General features: G+C 52.4%; 1 protein-coding gene across 2 annotated transcripts in view; it reads left to right on the top strand.

Annotated features, from left to right (window-relative positions):
• The window catches only part of DPYSL3 (dihydropyrimidinase like 3), a 41,183-nt gene that overhangs the window by 13,914 nt on the left and 8,151 nt on the right, over positions 1-19,118 (top strand). Inside the window, exons 1-7 of one of the 2 annotated variants that reach the window (XM_029998170.1) lie at positions 2,460-2,620; positions 10,128-10,216; positions 12,560-12,744; positions 13,803-13,967; positions 14,201-14,262; positions 14,674-14,754; positions 17,069-17,137. In XM_029998170.1, coding sequence (XP_029854030.1) covers positions 2,582-2,620; positions 10,128-10,216; positions 12,560-12,744; positions 13,803-13,967; positions 14,201-14,262; positions 14,674-14,754; positions 17,069-17,137 — 690 coding nt within the window. In that variant the 5' untranslated portion in view covers positions 2,460-2,581. Of the gene's footprint in view, positions 1-2,459; positions 2,621-10,127; positions 10,217-12,559; positions 12,745-13,802; positions 13,968-14,200; positions 14,263-14,673; positions 14,755-17,068; positions 17,138-19,118 lie in introns of those variants that run through there. The other variant, XM_029998168.1, reaches the window with a different exon arrangement.

The raw sequence follows: 19,118 nt of genomic DNA, 5'->3' as shown, positions 1-19,118 counted from the left end.
GTCTTTCTCACATCCAGCCCCAGCCAGTCTAATTTCAGTAGAGACCAGGACCTCTTCTTGAAGCATCGCAGTGTCGTGGCAAGAACAGTACGGTCTGGTACCTTATCTCTTCCCCACACTCTCCCTGGTTGCCGAGGCTCCGGTACAGCACTGCTCCCCGTTCCTTTCCTGGTGCTTGCAGACACCTCCCTGCCCATGGGCCCACCAGGGAGGGGGAAGGCTTTCAGCTTGTCTCCGGCTGAGTGCTGGGGTGCACCAGCTCACAGGCAGCAGCAGGGGAGCTACGGGAACGGAGGCAGGAGGCAGTGGTCCAGCTGGGCCAAGCAGCCCATGCAGATGCCCTCCTAGTCCTGGCAGTAATAAATAGGTTATTGAGAAGCTGCTGACTTTCACTTTAAGCTGGTGAAAGCCTTTTTGGTTTAGAATAAATATGTATCCAGTAAAACTTTCTAAGAGCTTCAGCAGAAGCACACACAGAATAACAGACTCAGTGAGTAATAAAAGCTTTGGGCTGGGTTACTGAGCTAGTGGAGACATCAAAGTTTGTGGTAAGGGAGGGCTGCCATACCAATCTATGTGCTTAAACCCTTCAGCAAGGAGAAGGTGTAATTAACACTATTGAGTGTGACCCTCCACTGAACCCCAGCAGCAGAGCATGCACTCCAGACAGTCCGCACTGCGATCACCCACTTCCCCAGAGCTTTGTAGCAGTCAAAGTAGGCTGCAGCGTCAGGGGTTGTGTGACGAAGATTGCTTTGCTCATGCATGCAGTGCTGGGCAGGGTGCTCTTCAGGCCACTGCAGCCATTGCAAACCATAGTTAGGTTCTAATTCGGAAAGCAAACTGAAGGGAGAGTTGGGTGTTGATCATCCAGGTCCGATGGCTTGTTTTTCTAGCAGGAGCTAGAAATCAGATTTACAGCAATGCCTGTGCCAGGTGTGGCTGTAAGATTCGGGTAGCAGAGGACACACCATTAGCTGCTGGCTGGCAGCAGGATCTGTAGGGAGGTCTCGCTGATGGTGTTCAGGGCTCTGCACATGAGAGGAGTCACAGCTGGCCTGGGAGAGAAAGAGAGATTCAGGCCTGGCCATGGCTCTGCAGGGCAGCGGACCTGCCGGCAGCATCGTGGATCACGTCAGACAGGAGAGGGCAGACAAGTTCTTCCCATCACAGCACAACTCCAGCTGGCCCAGTTCTGGCTGTCAGTGGGGGTCCCAGGCCCAGCATCATCTGCCTCAGCACATGCTGAATACTTGTAACCAATTCCACAGTTTAAACCTTCCTACCAAGATCACAGCTGAGGAAATACAGCAGTCCTTAGCACTGCCAGCACTCGTAGTGTTTACACAGGACACGGAGCCAGATGCGTACGGCGTTTTATTTTTTTTAAATGTTTCCAATTCTTGTGCTTGTGCAGGAAAGTTTAAGGTGATCCAGATGCGCTCCAGCAGTACCAAAATATCCATTTGTTTAGAAATCTCTTTCATTTTTACTCACTAATATTACATGGAAAAGTTTCAGCTTAAAAGACGCCTGTTTGTGGCTTGCTCCCCTGGTTGCCCTCTCTGTAGGCTGGACCGGGGTGCAGACTGGGGCCCCTCCGCAGCCAACCCAAGCACAGGGCTTCCCCGGCAGAGGGGCATGGGCCCAGAGGCTGGGCTCTGCCCGGGGGCCAGCTGCCTGGTGGGTGATGCTGGGTGCCCGGCACCTGGTGTGTGGAGGGTGGCGAGCCCCGCTTGCTGCGCAGGGAGTTGTGTGTGGGGAGCAGTGCGTGGTGCCCAGTACGGGATACCCGGTGTGCGGGGAACAGTGTCCGGAGCCCAGTACCCAATACCCGGTGCATGGACAGTGGTGCCTGGAGTGCAGTATGGAATACCCGTTGCGCAGGGAGCGGTGCGTGGTGCCCAGTACGGGATACCCGGTGTGCGGGGAACAGTGTCCGGAGCCCAGTACCCAATACCCAGTGCACGGGCAGTCATGCCCGGAGCGCAGTATGGGATACCCGGTGTGCGGGGAGCGGTGTCCGGAGCCCAGTACCCGATACCCGGTGCACGGGCAGTCATGCCCGGAGCGCGGTACAGGATATCCATTGCGCGGGGAGCGGTGCGCAGTACCCAGTACAGGATGCCCGTTGCGCGGGGAGCGGTGCATGGTGCCCAGTACGGGATGCCCGTTGCGCGGGGAGAGGTGCATGGTGCCCAGTACGGGATGCCCGTTGCGCGGGGAGAGGTGCATGGTGCCCAGTACGGGATGCCCGTTGCGCGGGGAGCGGTGCATGGTGCCCAGTACGGGATGCCCGTTGCGCGGGGAGCGGTGCATGGTGCCCAGTACGGGATGCCCGTTGCGCGGGGAGCGGTGCATGGTGCCCAGTACGGGATGCCCGTTGCGCGGGGAGCGGTGCCCGGTACCCGGTGGCGGAGCGCCCCCTGGCGGCCGCGGGCGGCGCCGTGGGCGGGGCGGGGCGGGGCGGGCGGCCGTCCCCGGTGGCGGCTGGCACGGCGGGCGCGGGCTCGGGCTCGCCTTTGTGCGGAGCCGGCGCGGAGGGCAGCGCAGGCGGCGGCGGGTCGGGCCGGGCGGCGCCATGTCGTACCAGGGCAAGAAGAACATCCCGCGCATCACGGTGGGCGCCGCGGGGCGGGGCGGGCTGTGCGGGGGGCCGCTGCCGGGGGCGGGCGGGGAGCGCGGGGCGGGCGGCGGTGCCCGGGGCGGGCGGGGAGCGCGGTGCCGGTGCCCGGCGCCGCGGGCCGGACCGGGGCGGCGGTGGCGCGCAGACAAAGAGCCGCGGCCCGGCCCGCCGCCGCGCAGGTGTCCCGGCGCCGCCGGTGAGCCCGGGCTGGGCAGAGCCGCGCCCCGGCGGGCTGAGCCCTAGCTGGAGCTTCTGCGGCGGCCGGTGCCCGGCGGCACCCGCTCCCCGGGCGCTGCCCGCGTCCCCGCCTGGAGCAACCCGGCAGCGGCTCGGGCGGCCCCCCTCCCGCAGAGCAGAGCCGGCTCGCCGGGCGGGCGCGGTGACCCGGCCGGGCGCAGGCTGGTCCGCCCAGCCCATCGTGCGGGCGGGCCTAGCCTCCGAGCGGGGCCGGGGGCGCCGGCGGGGAGCGGGCTGCCGCGGGCGGCCGTTCCCGGTGCGCGGCGGGGCCGGGAGCGCGGGTCCCCGCCGCCCCGGAGCGCGGGCGGGGGCGCGGCCCGGCGAACGCCTGGGCTGGTCCGCAGGGCGTTCCCCGCGGTCGCTGCCCCCGCCGCATCCCGAGCCGTTCCCCTGCCTTGCCGCATCAGGTGCGGCGGGGCCGGTGGCTGGCGCGGCGGCGCGGGGACCACACCTCCCGCCGGCACGGCACGGCGCGGCACAGCCCTGCCCGCCGGCCGCCAGAAGAAAGAGGCTGGCCGACATGTTTTCTTGGACGGTGCGGGCAGCCCCGCTCCCCGGGGTCCCACCGATGCTTCTTTCTGCTGAGCTCGCTCCGGTGCTTTCATGCTCCGATCCAGCTTGTGGCCTCCCTCCGCTTTCCCCGGGCCCTCCCTAGAGCAGGCTGCGCAGGGCTCTCTTCTGGGAGAGCCGTCAGGTCTTTCATCTTGTTGATGGCTTTTTGCTGGCTTCTTATAGCTCCTGTTTTCACTCCTGAGGACAGCTTTGGCCCCTTGAAGAAAAAGGAAAAACAAAGCACTTGGGTTTCCTTATTCCTTTTAATGTACAGGTGGGAGCAAAATCCTCCCAAAGAAGCACAAAGATCGTTACCACTGCAAAGAGAAATTCCTTTGTCAAGCCAGATTCAATTGCTTTAATAAGCAATATCACCGCTTTACACGTCTTGCCTTTTCTGTATCCTTAGACCACCATGGTGACAACATTACTCCTGCAGGTGGGATCTCTCCTGTTCTCTGGGGCTTTTTCTACAAGGACCTTTATGATATGCTTTACTGATATGCAGGGCTTGTTCCTGCTCCTCTGGGATCTGGCAGGAACTTTCTCACCTCCGTGGTAACAAAATCTCACAAGTTGCTTTATTTCTCCCAATTAAATCCTTTCCTCAGCCTGCTGAAGCTGAAAATGCTGTGGGTGAGTGGTATCTGCGTAGCTGACACAGGTATTGCAGGTAGCTCTCTCTTCTGACTTCTGCAGCTTGGTGCCCTGTTCTGCAGCATTATCGTCTCCTGGTTGGGGTGGAGGAGATTGCTCTGGAGTTCTGTTCAAATGACCCTTATGTCCTGAACCCATGCTTTGATGCCCATGGGAAGCAATGAAGTGAAGTCAGGTTTCAGGTGGTCTTCTCTATTTTCATAGAATGGCAGAATGAAAATCTCAGCTACGGTGTCTCCCCTAGAACGAAACCTCTTCTGTCCCTTTCCGCAGATTGTGTCCCCCTCGGGCATTGTTTTGATTGTTTATTCCTCCTTCCTAGATTTCTGCCCCAGAATCTGTTCTTGCATGTCAGGACACATAGTGACTTCTGGGGATGGCAGATTGTTCAGCTAAGCTGCGCTTGTTGTTAGAGATTTTTGGGACTGTGTTGCACCATTAGGATATAAGATATCTCAGAGAGCTTTAAAGCATCTAAAGCATCACAGCTGGGGGGAGGTCTGGAGTATGAGAATATACAGACAATTATAGGAGCCACCTTGTGCTGGCAGGTAACTCACCTATAGATCTCAAAGCTAATAGCACTGAAGCAATGACTGAGCCTGCAAATGAAGGGAGTGGTGCCTTCCTCGCTTCTGTCACCCAAGCAAGCAGCAGGTTTGGCTTTTTTTTGTGAAGGATATATTGGAAATCTGAGTATTTTTACTTCCTGACAGCTATTGTTTGAACTGCCTAGTGTGATTCTGGAGATGCACAAACACTCCTTCCTGGTTAATCTCATACTCAGCAGTGCTGCAGTCGGAATTCATAGTTAGTTTCTGACAATAACATATGAAAACCCACAGTTTGCATGTTGTATCTATTTGCAGCAATTTCTGGGCTTTTCTAGGACAGCTATTTCAGTGGAGAAGCCAGGAGCATGAGTGAAGGGTGCATGTGTTTGTGTGAGATAAATTGCTGTGGGAATTATTCCCAACCTGAATTGTAAAAGCCTATATGTTGTCAAAAGCTACATGTGACAGTGTGACAGGCAAGACTGTAGCCATTGAAGGAAGATTGAAAAGTATGGGCATATCTGTTGGTTGTGATGTGGAGAAAACATGGAGAGGGGAGGTTAACTGTGTCTTTTGGCTTTCTCAGTGATTGCTTCATCAGCTTGGTATGGAAGTGTTGCTCTTCACTGTGCCTTAGGTTGTGCACAGTCCATCAGAGACAAGTAAATGTAGTATTACTTTCCAGGTGTGTGCTGATGCTGGAATGTCCAGCTCAGGAGAATAGTAATTTCAAACCTTGTGTGTCTATTAAGAGACTTTTTATTAGTTCCTTTTCTTTGGTTGTTTGGAGATATAGTCAAAATACTTCCCCTCCTGCTGTCCACAGTATGTTTTCCTATCCCTGCGGAAAGAGAGGTGGAAGACTAAAGTGGTGAAATGCCTTGCCCTGGTTTCACAAAATAACAGTTAACAGAGCTGTTGGTTGAATCAAAATTGCCCAGTCTTTGTGCTTTGGTGACAAAAACCGTTCCTATCCCAGCTAGACTGGAGTTCCCATATTTTTTCTTGGTGCGAGCCATGCCCATCCTGTTCAACCACCCTGTCACAGCCCACAAGCACCATCTCTGTGATGTCTCTGGCACCTCTAAAAACAATGAGGTCTGCCTGGGGAGTGCAGTTCTATTTTGTATCAGGTGCAAGAGGGGAGAAAAGCCTCAGTTACTGACTAGACAGATTTTGATAATCTGGCAGCTGTCAGGATGGCATCTCTTACCATGCCGACAGACCATGGGGAATCACTGAGTGTAGCTGCTGGCTGGCCATCTATCCCTGTGATTCCAGCCAGGGGTTGTTCCGTGCCATTGTGTGGTATGTTAGTAAGGAGGAGACATCAGCTACTGATGAAACGCCATTGCAATTAGTGTCTCTTCTTTTACAAGGGAAAGAGCAGTAAAGCCATACACCTGCTTCCATGCTACCCTAATTATGCCCTTGTGCTTTGTAAACAAGGTGAGCACTATTCTTGGCTGGATTCAGGAGCCTTCTGGAAGCTGCTGCCTCTCTTCCCTTCTGCAGTGTCACACTGAGAAACGTTAAGAGACCCCCTGATATTTTTGGATCTCAAAAGGCCAGGTGATGCTTAAGAGCATCAGGAGCAGAGTGTGCGCATGAGGGAATGGGTAATGGTTTTGAAAGCTTGATACCAAATGCCAACAGGCAGAGAGACAGGGAGTGTTCCACAAAAAGGCTTCCCAGCATGGCAGGGGTGTTGGGGGCCGGTGGTGATCCCACCGGGTTTTGGCAGAGCTGTGCTGGAAGGATGCTTCCAGGCCTGTCCTTGTGGGGCAGCACCTGTGTCTGCAGAAATGGGTGCTCACGAAAGGTACCACAACAGTGACAAAAGCCGGCTGCATGGAGACTTGTTGAGACACAGTCGGTGGTGGAGATCAGGCTGGCAAGCTCTACAGGTCTGTGCCAGCGGTCAGGTAGAGCCGTGTGCGTGCAGCCACGGTCTGTGTGGCACCTTTCCCTCACGCTGTCGCTTTGGCCCTTTGCACAGAGGCTGGCCCCCGCTTGCCGCCTGGAGCCAGGGGCTGAGCTGGGCAGCAGAGGCGGCTGGGGTTTGGGCCCTGGGCACGCTCGCCCAGTCCTGCAGTGCTTCTGCCGGGCCGGGAGGAAAGGTGCTCCCCGCGGTGCCTCCGTGGCTCCTGGTGCAGGAGGGTTTTTCCATCTGCTAACAATGGCTGATGACACAGCCTGACACTGGCTGGCGTGGAGACATGGTGGGTGTGGAGATGCACAAATGAGCCCTGGCAGGGGAAACAGTGCATTTATTGTAATCTGAGGCTGCTCTGGCAGCGTGTGCTGCAGAAGCCTGTCTATTAAGTCAGGCTTGTTTCCTTGTAACTGCTTCATTCTCTTCCATTCTTGTTCCCCTCCCTCTTAACGTCTGGGTGCACTCTGGAACGATGCCAGAGCCTGTAGATGTGGTGTCATTTGAATATTACTTATTTTACTTTATTATATTTTTTTCCCTGTAGTTGGTGGGTAGGCGCTGATGCAGCCCTTCTCTCTCCTGCAGGCATGGGGGGTGTCTGGCAGCCGGGCTCGGGGCAGGCCCTGAGGCAGCGCCCGATCCCCTGAATGAGCGCCTTGTTTGTGCTCCAGCCATTATGGACCTCACAATTTTGTGTACTAACAGAGTTAGCACTGAGCAGCCCTTCACATCTGCCACAGAATGACCATTTGTGTTTGTGGCCAGACATATTTTCTGAGTTCATATTAACAGTTTATTCAGTAATTGTCAAGTGCTGCAGTCTCCTGCCCCCATGCCGCCTGTGCCTGTCTCCCTTTGCTTTCTCTTGTCTGATGCGCAGGGAGAGGCAGGCCAGCTTCAGTATTTGCTGGCACTCCTGTGCTCTAGTGAAAGCGAGCTCCAGGGACTTTGGGAAAGCAAGTTGCGAAGGTTTGAAGGGTATGGGCAAGACAAAAAATACTAGAGGCCCAGTTGTGTTTTTGGATCTGGGCAGGTAGACTCTTTTTTTCTCATCGTGTAGGCTAGGTAAAGCCAAGGAGGATCTGCCAGGGCACAGGGGACTGGTTATGTGGAAGAAACTCTGTACAGTTGACTGAAATATAAAACAAGAATCTTCTTCTCTGTGTTTCTAACTGTGGCCCTGATTCTTCCATAGCTGACACCTGATACTGTTGCTTGGTAGTTTCTATCTGCATTTCTTGTACTGTTACTTAAATACTCATCATTTGCATCCATGGGAGCCACAGCTCAGCTACTTGCCCTGTGTGACCGACAGGCTATAAGCAACTGGTTGTGGTCACACTTTGCTCTTTTAGGGGTTTCTGAACTTAAAATTACAGTATTGTTAGTGAGGTGACAACTGGATAGACACAAAAAGAAGGACAAGCGCCCTGTGCCAGGGGAGGAGGAGAATCAGTGGCTAGTCCACAGCATTTGTTTGTGCACAGGGTCCTCAGCCCCAAAGCCGAGCATTGCCTGGCGTGTGCCCATCGGGGAGAGACGTGGCACAGGCTGAGAGCTGGCCCGAGGACCCAGGACTCCTGTGCCAGCACACACCCGGCTATCCTCCAGCCTTGGCTGTCCCTGAGGAAAAGGGCTGCAAGTGAGAAGTGGTAATGGTCCCCCAGGTTGCTAGTCAAGGCCAGTATCTTTGTGTGCTGGTTGTAATCTGTTAAAGCTAGCTGTTTAAGGGAGCTGTGCAGGGAGGTCTGTGACCAGCAATGTGCCCTTGCTTCCAGACCCCCCTGAGACAGTAAAGTTCTGCTAGACCTCTGTGCCGATGTGTTAGCTTAGGTCAGGGGAGAAGGGGAGCTGACCCCGGGTCTGCTTGTCCATGAGGACGGTGGGTGGGAGGGAAACAGAGGAACAAGTCAGCTGTGTGCTTTTCTTGGTGGGAGGCAAGGCTCCTGATCGGCATTAAGCTGCGCTGAGTGGGGAAGGTAGATCCCCGTCGCTGGAACTCGGGTTGCTGGTCATCGGTATAGCCGTGGGAAGGCCCTGGTCTGGGAAGCAAGGAGAGACTGTGGCTCTTCCCCCTGCGTCAGCGCTGAGCTGCAGCCGGGGTTGAGAGCGCCATGCATTCTGATCCTTTCCCCACCCAGTTTCTTTGTCTTGACTGTCTGTGGATGAGATTGCTGTAAAAACGCACACGGGTCTCAGGGCTTTGGCTGCTGCAAGCTGCAGGGACACGGGGGGATTCTCTTGCATCCTTCTGTTGCCAGGGAGGAAGCTGCAAATTAGCACCACTGTGGTGATACTTCCAGAAATCACCCCAGGGGCGGCAGATGAAGAACAAACCCAGTTCCCTGTAGAGGACTTAATTGTGCAAGAGCTTCACAGGGTGAGGCTGGCCTGCAGCCCTGCTGGAGGCTCCGGTCAGCCGTGGTCCAGGCTCAGACTGTGGAAGGGGGGTGTACTCGCATGCCAAAACCTGGGCTGTGGGCACCGGCGGGGAGCAGAGTGGAAAATACGGGGAGCTTGAGAGCTGGAGGGTTGTTGGGGTTGTTGTGTTTTAAGCAGTCAGGAAGACTGCATATTCTCTGGAGCGGCGCAGTCAGCTTATGTCGCCTGAATACATGGTAGCCATGTGTGAGATCGGGCTGTTTGCCCCTGTACTGCCTGCAGCTGGTGTTTGGACTTGTGCAGGTGGAGGTAGAAGAGCAGGACCTCAGCCTTCCCAGTTCCTCAGGACAGGGTCTGTTCCCCACAGGACAGTGTCCATTCTCTCCCATCAGTGTATGCTGGGTTGCCCAGGTCCAGAAGCATGAATACAGGAAGAGCATAAGAGAGTTCTGGTCCGGGTGCTCCTCCACGGTCTGGCTGTGCTCCTTCAGAGAAGGCTGCTGGCCACTTAGGTCAGTAGAAAAGAGAACAGAGGAGGTGGAAAACGATGAGACGGTAACACAGTTCAGTGTCTCCTGGGTCGTGTGTAGACCTGTGACGTTGTGAAATACCTCAGGACTACCCTGAGCATTGTAGGGGAGGGACGGGTTCCATCATCTTCAGGGTTGCCTCTCCTGTTGGTGGTCTTTGCAAGGTGGTAACAGATGAGAGAGATTTAAATTGTCTTCTTTAATGCAACTTATTTTGCATGGTATTTGGATAAGATTTAAGGATATGCCCTTAGTAACAAACTTGCTGTAAATACTGGTGTGTGGCTTGTGCTGCCTGCAGATTTATGTGCATAATGACCTGGTGTAGGAAGCTTTTGACTTGCCTCTGTATATTTTATGGAAGCATATTTGCTGTGTCCCCAGTGACTCTCCTTTGTACTCATTCTGCCTCAGTGGTGTTTCTGCCAGCACCTGTTCCATTCAGAAACAGCCCTATGAATATGATTTTGTCAATCCTTTCCTCTTGTCCTTTTGTTTCACGTGTTGGTACAGATGTGAACTTTCTGCAGTATCGGCTATTGGGGTGATCTGTCTGATGCAGTAGGAGAGCACCCAAGAAGGGCACTGAACTGGCTGCTGAGAAGCATGTGTATTGCCTGCTGCTGACAACTGCTGTGTTCTTCCCTTCACAGAGTGATCGTCTCCTTATTAAAGGAGGGAGAATAGTCAATGATGACCAGTCATTCTATGCTGACATTTACATGGAGGATGGCCTCATAAAGTAAGTATGGGACTTCTGTTATCTCTGTCTCCCCTTAAATCAGCTTCAGGTTGGATGGTTATTGGCTTTTTGTCGATGTGGTCTGTTGCCAACTTGCCAGCCAGTAAAACTTGATAGCCCACTCTGGTTAGAGGGTCAGCTCTCTGCAGTGTGTGTGAGCACATATGTGATTGCCTGACGTGTTTCCATAGTAACTCCAGTGACTGAATTGCAGTCGGGCTGGTGACTTCGTGATACAGCATGCATTGTACAACAAAGCTGCATCTAATTGCACCAGGAACAAGATTTATCTTTGACTCCTGTTTTGCCCTGTGTTAACAGTATTAGTATGAATGACCCCACACAAGATCCCATTTGTTAGCCCTAACAAGGACAGTGCTGTGCTGCAGGTCATCTGCATCCTTGAGATTTTCAGGAATTGCAGGCAAACCTCTGGGGCCCCCCAGCTTCTTTGTGTGTGTTTCAGAGGTGCAGTAATAACTCCATTGTTCAAAGGCTGCAGTTCAAATGTGGCAAGTGTATCACGTTGGGACCAGCTCCAAGCTGGGCGAATTGAAAGAACCATGATAGTTTATAGCAGAGAGACTTGAAAAGCCATTGCTTGCTTTATGGTAAGAGGTAAATATCCAGCCTTCCCGGGATGGTATATTTTAAAAGTCTAGCAGCAGAGAAGTATGTCAGGAAGTATTTTTATGAGGCTGTTTTTAGCTGGTGGACAAGAGCATTCATGATTGACTAGTACTTGTACCCAGGCAGGGATCAAAGCCAGCTTCAGGTCTTGCTATGCACAGACTTTCTGGGTATCCTTGGGCAAATCACTTAGCCTCGTCTGCAGCCTGGAGGTCACAGAATTTCATTGCCTTGGAAGTGAAATGTTCTCGCAAGTGAATTCTGGTAAGAATACAGTGAGCAGTTTAAATCCTTTGCTGATGGATTCATCTCGATAAAAGCGATGGAAAGAGCTGCTGGTTTATTGCTGTGAGGACACTGAAGTGAGCAGTTCTATCCACAGAACTTTTGTTACGCTAAGGAAAGAAACCTGCAAAGTGACTAAGGTTGAATGAAATGCAAAAATGGAATTTGCTCCTCTTTTACCTCCCTAGTGTGCCAAGGAAACCAGAAATTTTCCACTAAAACCAACTTGTCTTTTATCTTGATTTATCAGGGAAGACTGAGGAAGGTTTGATGAAAATAGGATTTCTGAAAGAAGAGATTTGAAGGCTGAGTGCTACATATGGACAGATAAAGGGATTGAGGGGGCGGGAGCCTGAGTGAAGGGAGTCCTAAGGTTCAGGTGACCTGGCCTGCAGGAGGGCTGGGTATGTCTAGGGAGGAGAATGTCATGTGCTAGAACAGCACAAACTCCAGAGGACTATAATAGTATTTTAGGTTGTGAATAGATGTATACTGGAACTTTTTACGTTTCCTGTTTTCAGAAGATATTTTTAGGTACTTGGGATTTTAGCTGCCTTCACTACAGCATGGCCCTGCTGATAGCAAAGATGTCCTTCAGGAGCATGAAGGAGACAATGTGAGAAGGGAGGTCCTGGGGACGGGAGGACTCTGTGCTCCATGGGCGGAGAGTGAGCCCAGTGCTTCCAGGCTGTGCCGTGAGCCCAGCCGGGCTGCAGCCAGCCATGCTGTGAGCTTTGTGAGCTCCTCCCCAGCTCTCTGGAGGGAGGCTTCCCTTTACCCTTGGGACTTTGTGCTGTGAGCAGCATTACAAGTCCCTGACAAGCCCTGAGCTGGCCTAGCAGCTGTGGCATTACAGTGGGAAATCATCTTTCTCTGTAAGTAAGCCTCAGGCTTGAGCCTTACTTAAGGTGGGCAGAAGGATGGGGGAGAGGAGAGATTAGGGGTGCAGCTTACTGGAAGCAGGGCTGGTGTCAGGTTTTGTGAGCATGCACCCTGGGTGAACAGGTAGGACCGCTACACTGGAAACGCTTGCAGGAGTCTGACTTACGAGTCTGTGGGGTATGAAGTGTCCTAGGCAGCTTCTCACCATACACTGCAGAGATCTGTGTGCCCATCAGACCATACTCTTCAGCTACCCCAACCCAGTGCCTGCCCCAGACAGCAGGTGCCATCATAGACACCACTAGAGCAGTCGGACAGATGGCAGCCACCCCTGGACTATGCAAATCACAGGCTTAAGCAAGCCAGACAATCCTGCATTTTGCTGCAGTTAGGTGGTTTCACTCTGCTGGCTCCTGCAAGCCCAGGTGTGGGAGCGGGGCATTTCTCCCGTAGGCGGGAGTTGACCTGGCTGCTCCCTAACTGAACTGTTCATTGATTATGTTGTGGCTGGTTTTCCTTTGTACCATCTTGGTATCATCTCATCAGGCAGATTGGAGACAATCTGATAGTCCCTGGAGGGGTCAAAACCATAGAAGCCAATGGGAAGATGGTGATCCCTGGAGGAATTGATGTCCACACTCGCCTGCAGATGCCATACAAGGGGATGACAGCTGTGGATGATTTCTTCCAAGGAACAAAAGCAGCCCTGGCTGGTGGAACCACCATGATCAGTAAGTGCAGCAGGCAGGTCCTGTACATGACAGTAGCCAGAACTCTTAGAACATTGCCCAGTTATCTGTTTTTCTCTTTGCTTTTCTCAGTCGTCTTTGTTTTAAAGGTCCATGACACTGTGCTCATCTTTTCTGCAATCTCTGTCAGTTTAGTCTAGAGAGTGAGGATTGGGATGAATCTTTGGCATCCTTAGTCATAATGAAGTGGTGGGACAGGAGATTTGCATAGGACCCCTTGCCCTTGCAGATCCCATATTCTGCAGTGCTTCATTGTCTACAGGCACTGGTGCCCCTGGGACCCTCAAAAAGGAACAACGGCATAACTTTTTTTCCCTGTTAAATAAAAATAGGGCAGCATGATGCTTAGAGGATTCTGAGCAGAGGAACAGAGCAATATCCTGGCATCCCGCACTGCTCGGAAATAAACAGCGTTAATGGAAAAGGAAAGGGAATTCTCAGATTGTTCCCTGGGGAAAGCCATGGCTGTGTGCTGGTTTGAGGTCCAGGTTTTACTGCTGTGCAGTGGTCACAGCTGTGTACACTGCAGGGTTCCTTGGGATGCAGGAGCAACTGTTGATCCTTCCAGTAAAGGAATGGGTTTCTTGTCCTCCCCCCACTGTTTCTCCTTCCCCCTGGGCCAAAAAAATAAGTTGTGTGAAATGGACTGCGGCAAGGCATGGGGATTACATGGTGGGCAATAAAAGGTGCATTAGTATGGCAGCGTGGGAGGAGGCTATGTGTTAATGGGATGGAAGTGGGGGTGGGGAAGGACGAGGCCCTTCAGCTTTCAGCTGATTTCTCAGCAGAAGCCTGTAAAAGCCCCTGGTCCTATGCCAAGGGCTGTTAAGCAAAGGCTCTGTGTGCTTCCCCACTGATAAGTGCACTTGGAGGAGCCCAGGCACATGGCAGAGGTGGTGGGGGCCTCTTTGGAGCTGCCCTGAAGCTGCTGAGGAGACAAGCCTGGGGTCGTGGAGATGCCCGGCAGTGTGCAGGGCTGCGGTGGGGTGGTCCAGGAGGGGAGCCCTCGCCCACCCCTTGCCCCCACTGTGCCGCTGCAGTGGACCACGTGGTGCCGGACCCCGAGTCCAGCCTGGCAGAGGCGTTGGAGCGGTGGCGGGAGCGGGCCGACGGGAAGGCCTGCTGCGACTACGCGCTGCACATGGACATCCCCCGCTGGAGCGACCGCATCCGGCAGGAGCTGCACACCATGGTCCAAGAGAAAGGTTTGTTGCCCTCCGCGAGCCGTGTCCCCTCGCCAAGGAGGGCAAGGGGCGACGGTGCTGTCGTCCGTCCTCTCGCTGTCGAGCGCCGGCTGGGGTCCTGCGCAGCCGTGAGTGGGAGTTGTGCCCCGCGGATGAGCTGGTGGGGAAGGCAGCCCAGAGCAGGCAGCCTGACCAGACCGTCTGGGAGGGAGAGCCCCTGGCTCACCCCTCTCTCCTCTCTGCTCTGCCCCTAGGAGTTAACTCCTTCATGGTGTACATGGCCTACAAGGATTTGTACCAGATGTCGAACACCGAGGTGAGACCCCCTTCGCCGCCTTGGTTGCGTCAATGCGAGGGGCAGCCATGCTGGGCGCGGGGAGGCTGGGGCGGCAGGCGGCCGGGCCTCGAGGTTCCTCTCCTCTGCCCTCGCTGCCTTCGGAGGGCTGCCCCCAGGCTGCGGCCATGGTGTGCCAGCTGCGGGCTGGCCAGGCCCCCGCGCTGCAGGTGGGGGCAGAGGTCTGGCGGGGAGATCACTAAGAGCATCCACCGGTGGCCACGGCCTTTGGAGAGCACCGTCCGGCACGGCCAGAGCCGGTCCCGGCGCGCCCACGCCGGGCCCTGCCGCTGCCAGGGCCTTCGGCTGAAGGGCCGTGTGGGGTGCCGAGGCTGTGCGCAGGCCAGGGCAGTCTGTCTGCTTAGTAATCGTTTTTTCTTGTCTCTGTTTTAGCTGTATGAGATATTCAGCTGCCTGGCAGAGCTGGGTGCCATAGCTCAAGTTCATGCTGAAAATGGGGACATAATTGCACAGGTAACTAACTACTCTTCTGGTATGCAGGGACTGAAAGTCTATCCCAGGCAGATTTGGCGTGGGGCATTAGCAAAATGGCTCTAAAGCTTCATGGACATCTTTTGCAAGGTGATCTCTTTGCTGCTCAGCAGCAATATCAAATTTACGAAGACTTTCTGCTGTATGTGGTTCATAAGCGAATCTGAAATAGTGTATTAGCCATTATCTAAATGGAAGAGAGTGGGCCATCAAGTACAGTATGTTCATTCCAAGCACAGCTCTTTTTCAGCGTGGAGAGGCAGAGACCTTTGCCTTGCACATAATCAGCTGAGAGTTAAAGTATATTGAAAAGTGCCACGGCAAGAGAGGAATCTTTTCCCTGCTGCAAGTGAGCAGCTGGCTAACGGAGCTGGATTTGCAAGGGAATTGTTAAGAGGGATGCGGTTTGGTGTTCAAGTGGGTAGTCTGTATTGGCCCGCTGTGTTGTAATTGGTGCTGGATAAGAGAAAGTCCAAATGTTTTGATTTTCATTAAGACAGAGAAGACATTGCTCAGTTACGCTCTGCAACTAGTTTTTTCCTGTCTGTCTCATTCTTGGGAGTTGAAGAAGTGGTCATTCTTTGAACATCCTCTCAGACTGCAACAATCAGTTTTTCTTTGGACTTTTTAGAGCTGCAGTGCACAATTGGATGCCTCTTTCACATGAAAACAAAGAGTGATCAGAGGAATTGTATTGGCTAGAGTTTCTCTACTTCAGCACCAGCCTAACCACAAAATGCCCCAAAACTATTAATTGGTAGCACTTCACAGCCCTGGGAATTGCTTCCTTCTGTCAGGATTGATTGAAAAATCCCACGCTGGTGTGGGGCTCAGCATGTTGTTAGCACAGAGAATGATGCTTGTGGTCATCTGCTGGTGGTGGTTCCCAGGAAGAAGGCAGAGGATTTGTCCTCTCCATTCGCCATTTCAGTCCATTTTATTTCAGTGGTCCTGGCGACTGTGTGTTTCTCCAGTTTGGTCAACATAGGAGAGGAGGTTGCAGGGGAAGAGATGTGATGCATGGCCTGAACAGAAATAGACATGAGCAGAGCTCCTGACTTCAGACTCTGACATGCTGTAGGTGGTGGGAGAGTGCTTCGTGGTAGGTGAAGAGCAAGACGCGAGTATTGTCAAGTCTTTGCTTGGCACTTTCACTTGGCAGAGAACGTGTCAGAGGAGGTGACACACAGCACTTACCTGCTGTGCAGCCTCATCCTTTGATACACTCCTTCAACAGCTGTGAACACATCTGTTATCATTGCAGGAGTTACACAGTCTTGACGCAGACTGGTGGCATTATTTAATGCACATAATATGCTCAGTACTCTACAAGGCACGAGAAAAAGTGCATAAAACTGTTTGCTTACAGGCTTAATATTACTGCTGCTGTGCATCCACTTCATGCCCCACAACACCTCTTGGAGAAATGTTGCCTGTTGTGCAACTGCATGTGGCTTCTGCAAGTCAAGGGCAGGTGTTGGGTGAGAGCAAACACGTGCATTGCCACAGGCAGTGACAGCATGTGGATAAAGGTGTGAGGGTCATATCAGAAAGATCCCCGAGTGCCTTGGTCAGGGAAGACCATGAAGTCCCCCTGCATGTTTCCTTTGAGGTTTGCCAGAGGGAGACGTTTGAAACAAGGGAATACAAGAGAAGTCTCTAGGGTAGAGACAGGAGATAGGCAGGCCAGCACATGTGGTGCACACACACACAATTATCCATGGTCCTTAATTATAACAGCAAAATACTTGGGATAATGTTAATATTGGAACTAACACCCTACACCACCAGCTTCTATAGAAATTGATACAGGACATGATTTAGCACTTGCTGATTTCCAAATGATTAAATAACAGCACTGGGGACCCAGGAGTAACCTTGGGAGGAGAATTTTTTTATTGGCTTTAATGATTGTTTTCTCAGTAGTTTCTACTCGGACTACTTGCTTTTCAGAAGGGGAGCCAGGGAGGGCCTTAGAAAGGGACTGTAAACATCAAGTGCTGTACATGGAGCTGGGGGGTTTTGTACCCTTTTTCCCTCCACACTGTGCTTGTTTCATTGAAGAGGTTTCAGTCAGTGTCTATGCTCCCTCCAAGCCCTCCTGTTTCCCCATCCTCCCTCTTTCTCTCTCAGACTCCTTGAGGGTGCAGCAGCCTCTCACTGTGCGCGGTGGCCCCACAGGATGCAGGGTGGTGGCAGTCCCGAGGGAAGGGCTCAACACGGGAGGGGTCTGCTTTTCTGTGTGGTTGATAGTTTCACAGCCCTGTAACATCCCTCTGTCCTTTCAATGTCCTAGGAGCAAACCAGGATGTTGGAGATGGGAATAACCGGCCCCGAGGGCCATGTGCTGAGCAGACCTGAGGAGGTAAGGTGCAAAGGACAGTACCAGCCTTGCTGCACTGAAGAGCTATCCCCTCAAGTCACAGTAGGGCTTAGTGTATGTAGTTGGGCCAAGCAAGCATCGGGGTTGTGTGTGTGTGTATGCATCCGTGGGTATCCATTTATACAGGCAATACTGTCTTGTTCATCATCAGCTCAGGAAAGAGCAAGGTGCATGTTTGTGACAAACATTTTTCAGTCTTGCTTGAGTCTCCTAGCAGAGACAAGGGCTTCTGAGTCTCTCAGATTAATCGATCAACAAAAAGGTCTATATGGCTGTAGCAGTATTTGGGGCTGGTTTGGAGGTATTTGTCTTATATAGGTGACTCCATGGGTGTGAGAGGCCTGAGGAGAATCAAATGGTGAGTTTTATCACCATTGAATCAGTGGTCACCATTTTATCAGTGAATCTGAAAATTCACTGTTCGCATCTGTCTGAGTGCAGACAGATTCCAGCCTCTTCCTGCTTAATCTCTGTTTAGGGTCTAAAGTGCGTTTCAAAATCAGACAGGCAAAGCCATCGGTGGAAGGAGTGGGAGGGAAGGAGAGGGGGAATTCCCTGGTTACAAATCATTGTCAAGACACTAATTAGATTACTTCTAATTTTAGCTTGCAGGGTATTTTTCTGTTTGGTCCATTAATCTGAGTTGAGTCTAATTTTAGACAGGTTTTCTTGAGATAGCTCCCTGCTGAGAGGTGCTTTTAACTTTCCACAGCATGTGAAAGAAGCGAACAATAGAAATTTGGTACAATAGCAAAGCTGAGCAGGGGAACACTGGGACAGATTTGTACTTCAGGGTCTGCTGGAAATAAAATCAGTTGGCTTAAATTAAAAGTGTAGGAAGTTGACTGTATTATAGCTAGTAACAACATATATAGCCTAGTGTAATACAGTGCTTATTCTCTCTGAAGTATGAGAGTGTAAAGCATTTACCTGTACAGGGAAGAGACTCAATGTCAAATACAATAGATCAGAGTCCTTCTATGTATAAACTGCCATTTATTTTTATGGCTCTAGACCCATTGCCACTAGTTGGCAAGCTAACCCACGATTATGGGATGCTGTGGTTGTGCCAGGATTTGGGAACTGTCTTATTATCATAAGACAGCACTGCGGTTCTTCTCGTCCAAAGCTGGTAAAACGTTGTTGAGCGTTTGATCTTGAAATGCCATTAAAGCATAACACAACTGAGAACAGTGCAAGAAGGCTCTAGATATCATCTGTCCAGCCAAATGCAGATCTCATTGCCTTTGAAAATAAACAGCGTCCCTCTTCCAGAACGTACTCTACCTGGGAAAATGTTAGGTAGAGCACAGATGACCCTGCTACCCCCCGTAAAGCCTGCAGGTTGATGGCAAAGCATTGGGAGAGTGGTCCATAGCTCCGTGGGTCTGCTTTGTCCCAGAGGGACCTCAGTGGGGGTTAAAGACACACTCTTTTGTCAGGTGATGGTGGTGACCTGGTAGGGCAGGATGGTGCTGCTCCAGATTGTAACCTGCTGTGAAGTGTATTCAGTGATGGCTCTGTTTGCTCCTATGCACATGTTAAACCCTGTCAACTACTCGAAGTCCATAAGTGGGCTGATAGAAATGTTTTCTGTTTAAATTTCTGTTTAAGGAGTCTTGAAGCAGAAGAGAAAAACCTCTTTTCACTGTGCAGCAAATAGGCCTGCAGAAGTACAAGAGGTGTATGAGTGCATGTGTGTCTGGGTGCAGTGGTCTGCCTCTCCTGCTACTGGGAGAATTAAGCTTGCACAGCCAGCTGCCTGGCCTGCAGGCAGTTACTGCGTTCCCTGCAGCTGGCAGTCCTGGCCTCCCCCGGGAGCTAGCTGATTGGTACATTGTCTTTTTAAGGCTTCTGTTTTGAACTTTCTCATGCTGAAGCTTGAAGCCAAACTGTAGAGCAAACACTTGGAGAACCTCGGGGGTTGAGCTCAGGCTGAGCACGGGCTGATGTAATAGTCCAA

The sequence above is a fragment of the Aquila chrysaetos genome, chromosome 22 (assembly GCF_900496995.4).
Source record: "Aquila chrysaetos chrysaetos chromosome 22, bAquChr1.4, whole genome shotgun sequence".
Taxonomy (NCBI): domain Eukaryota; kingdom Metazoa; phylum Chordata; class Aves; order Accipitriformes; family Accipitridae; genus Aquila; species Aquila chrysaetos.
This window is presented reverse-complemented; position numbering and strand designations above follow the sequence as displayed.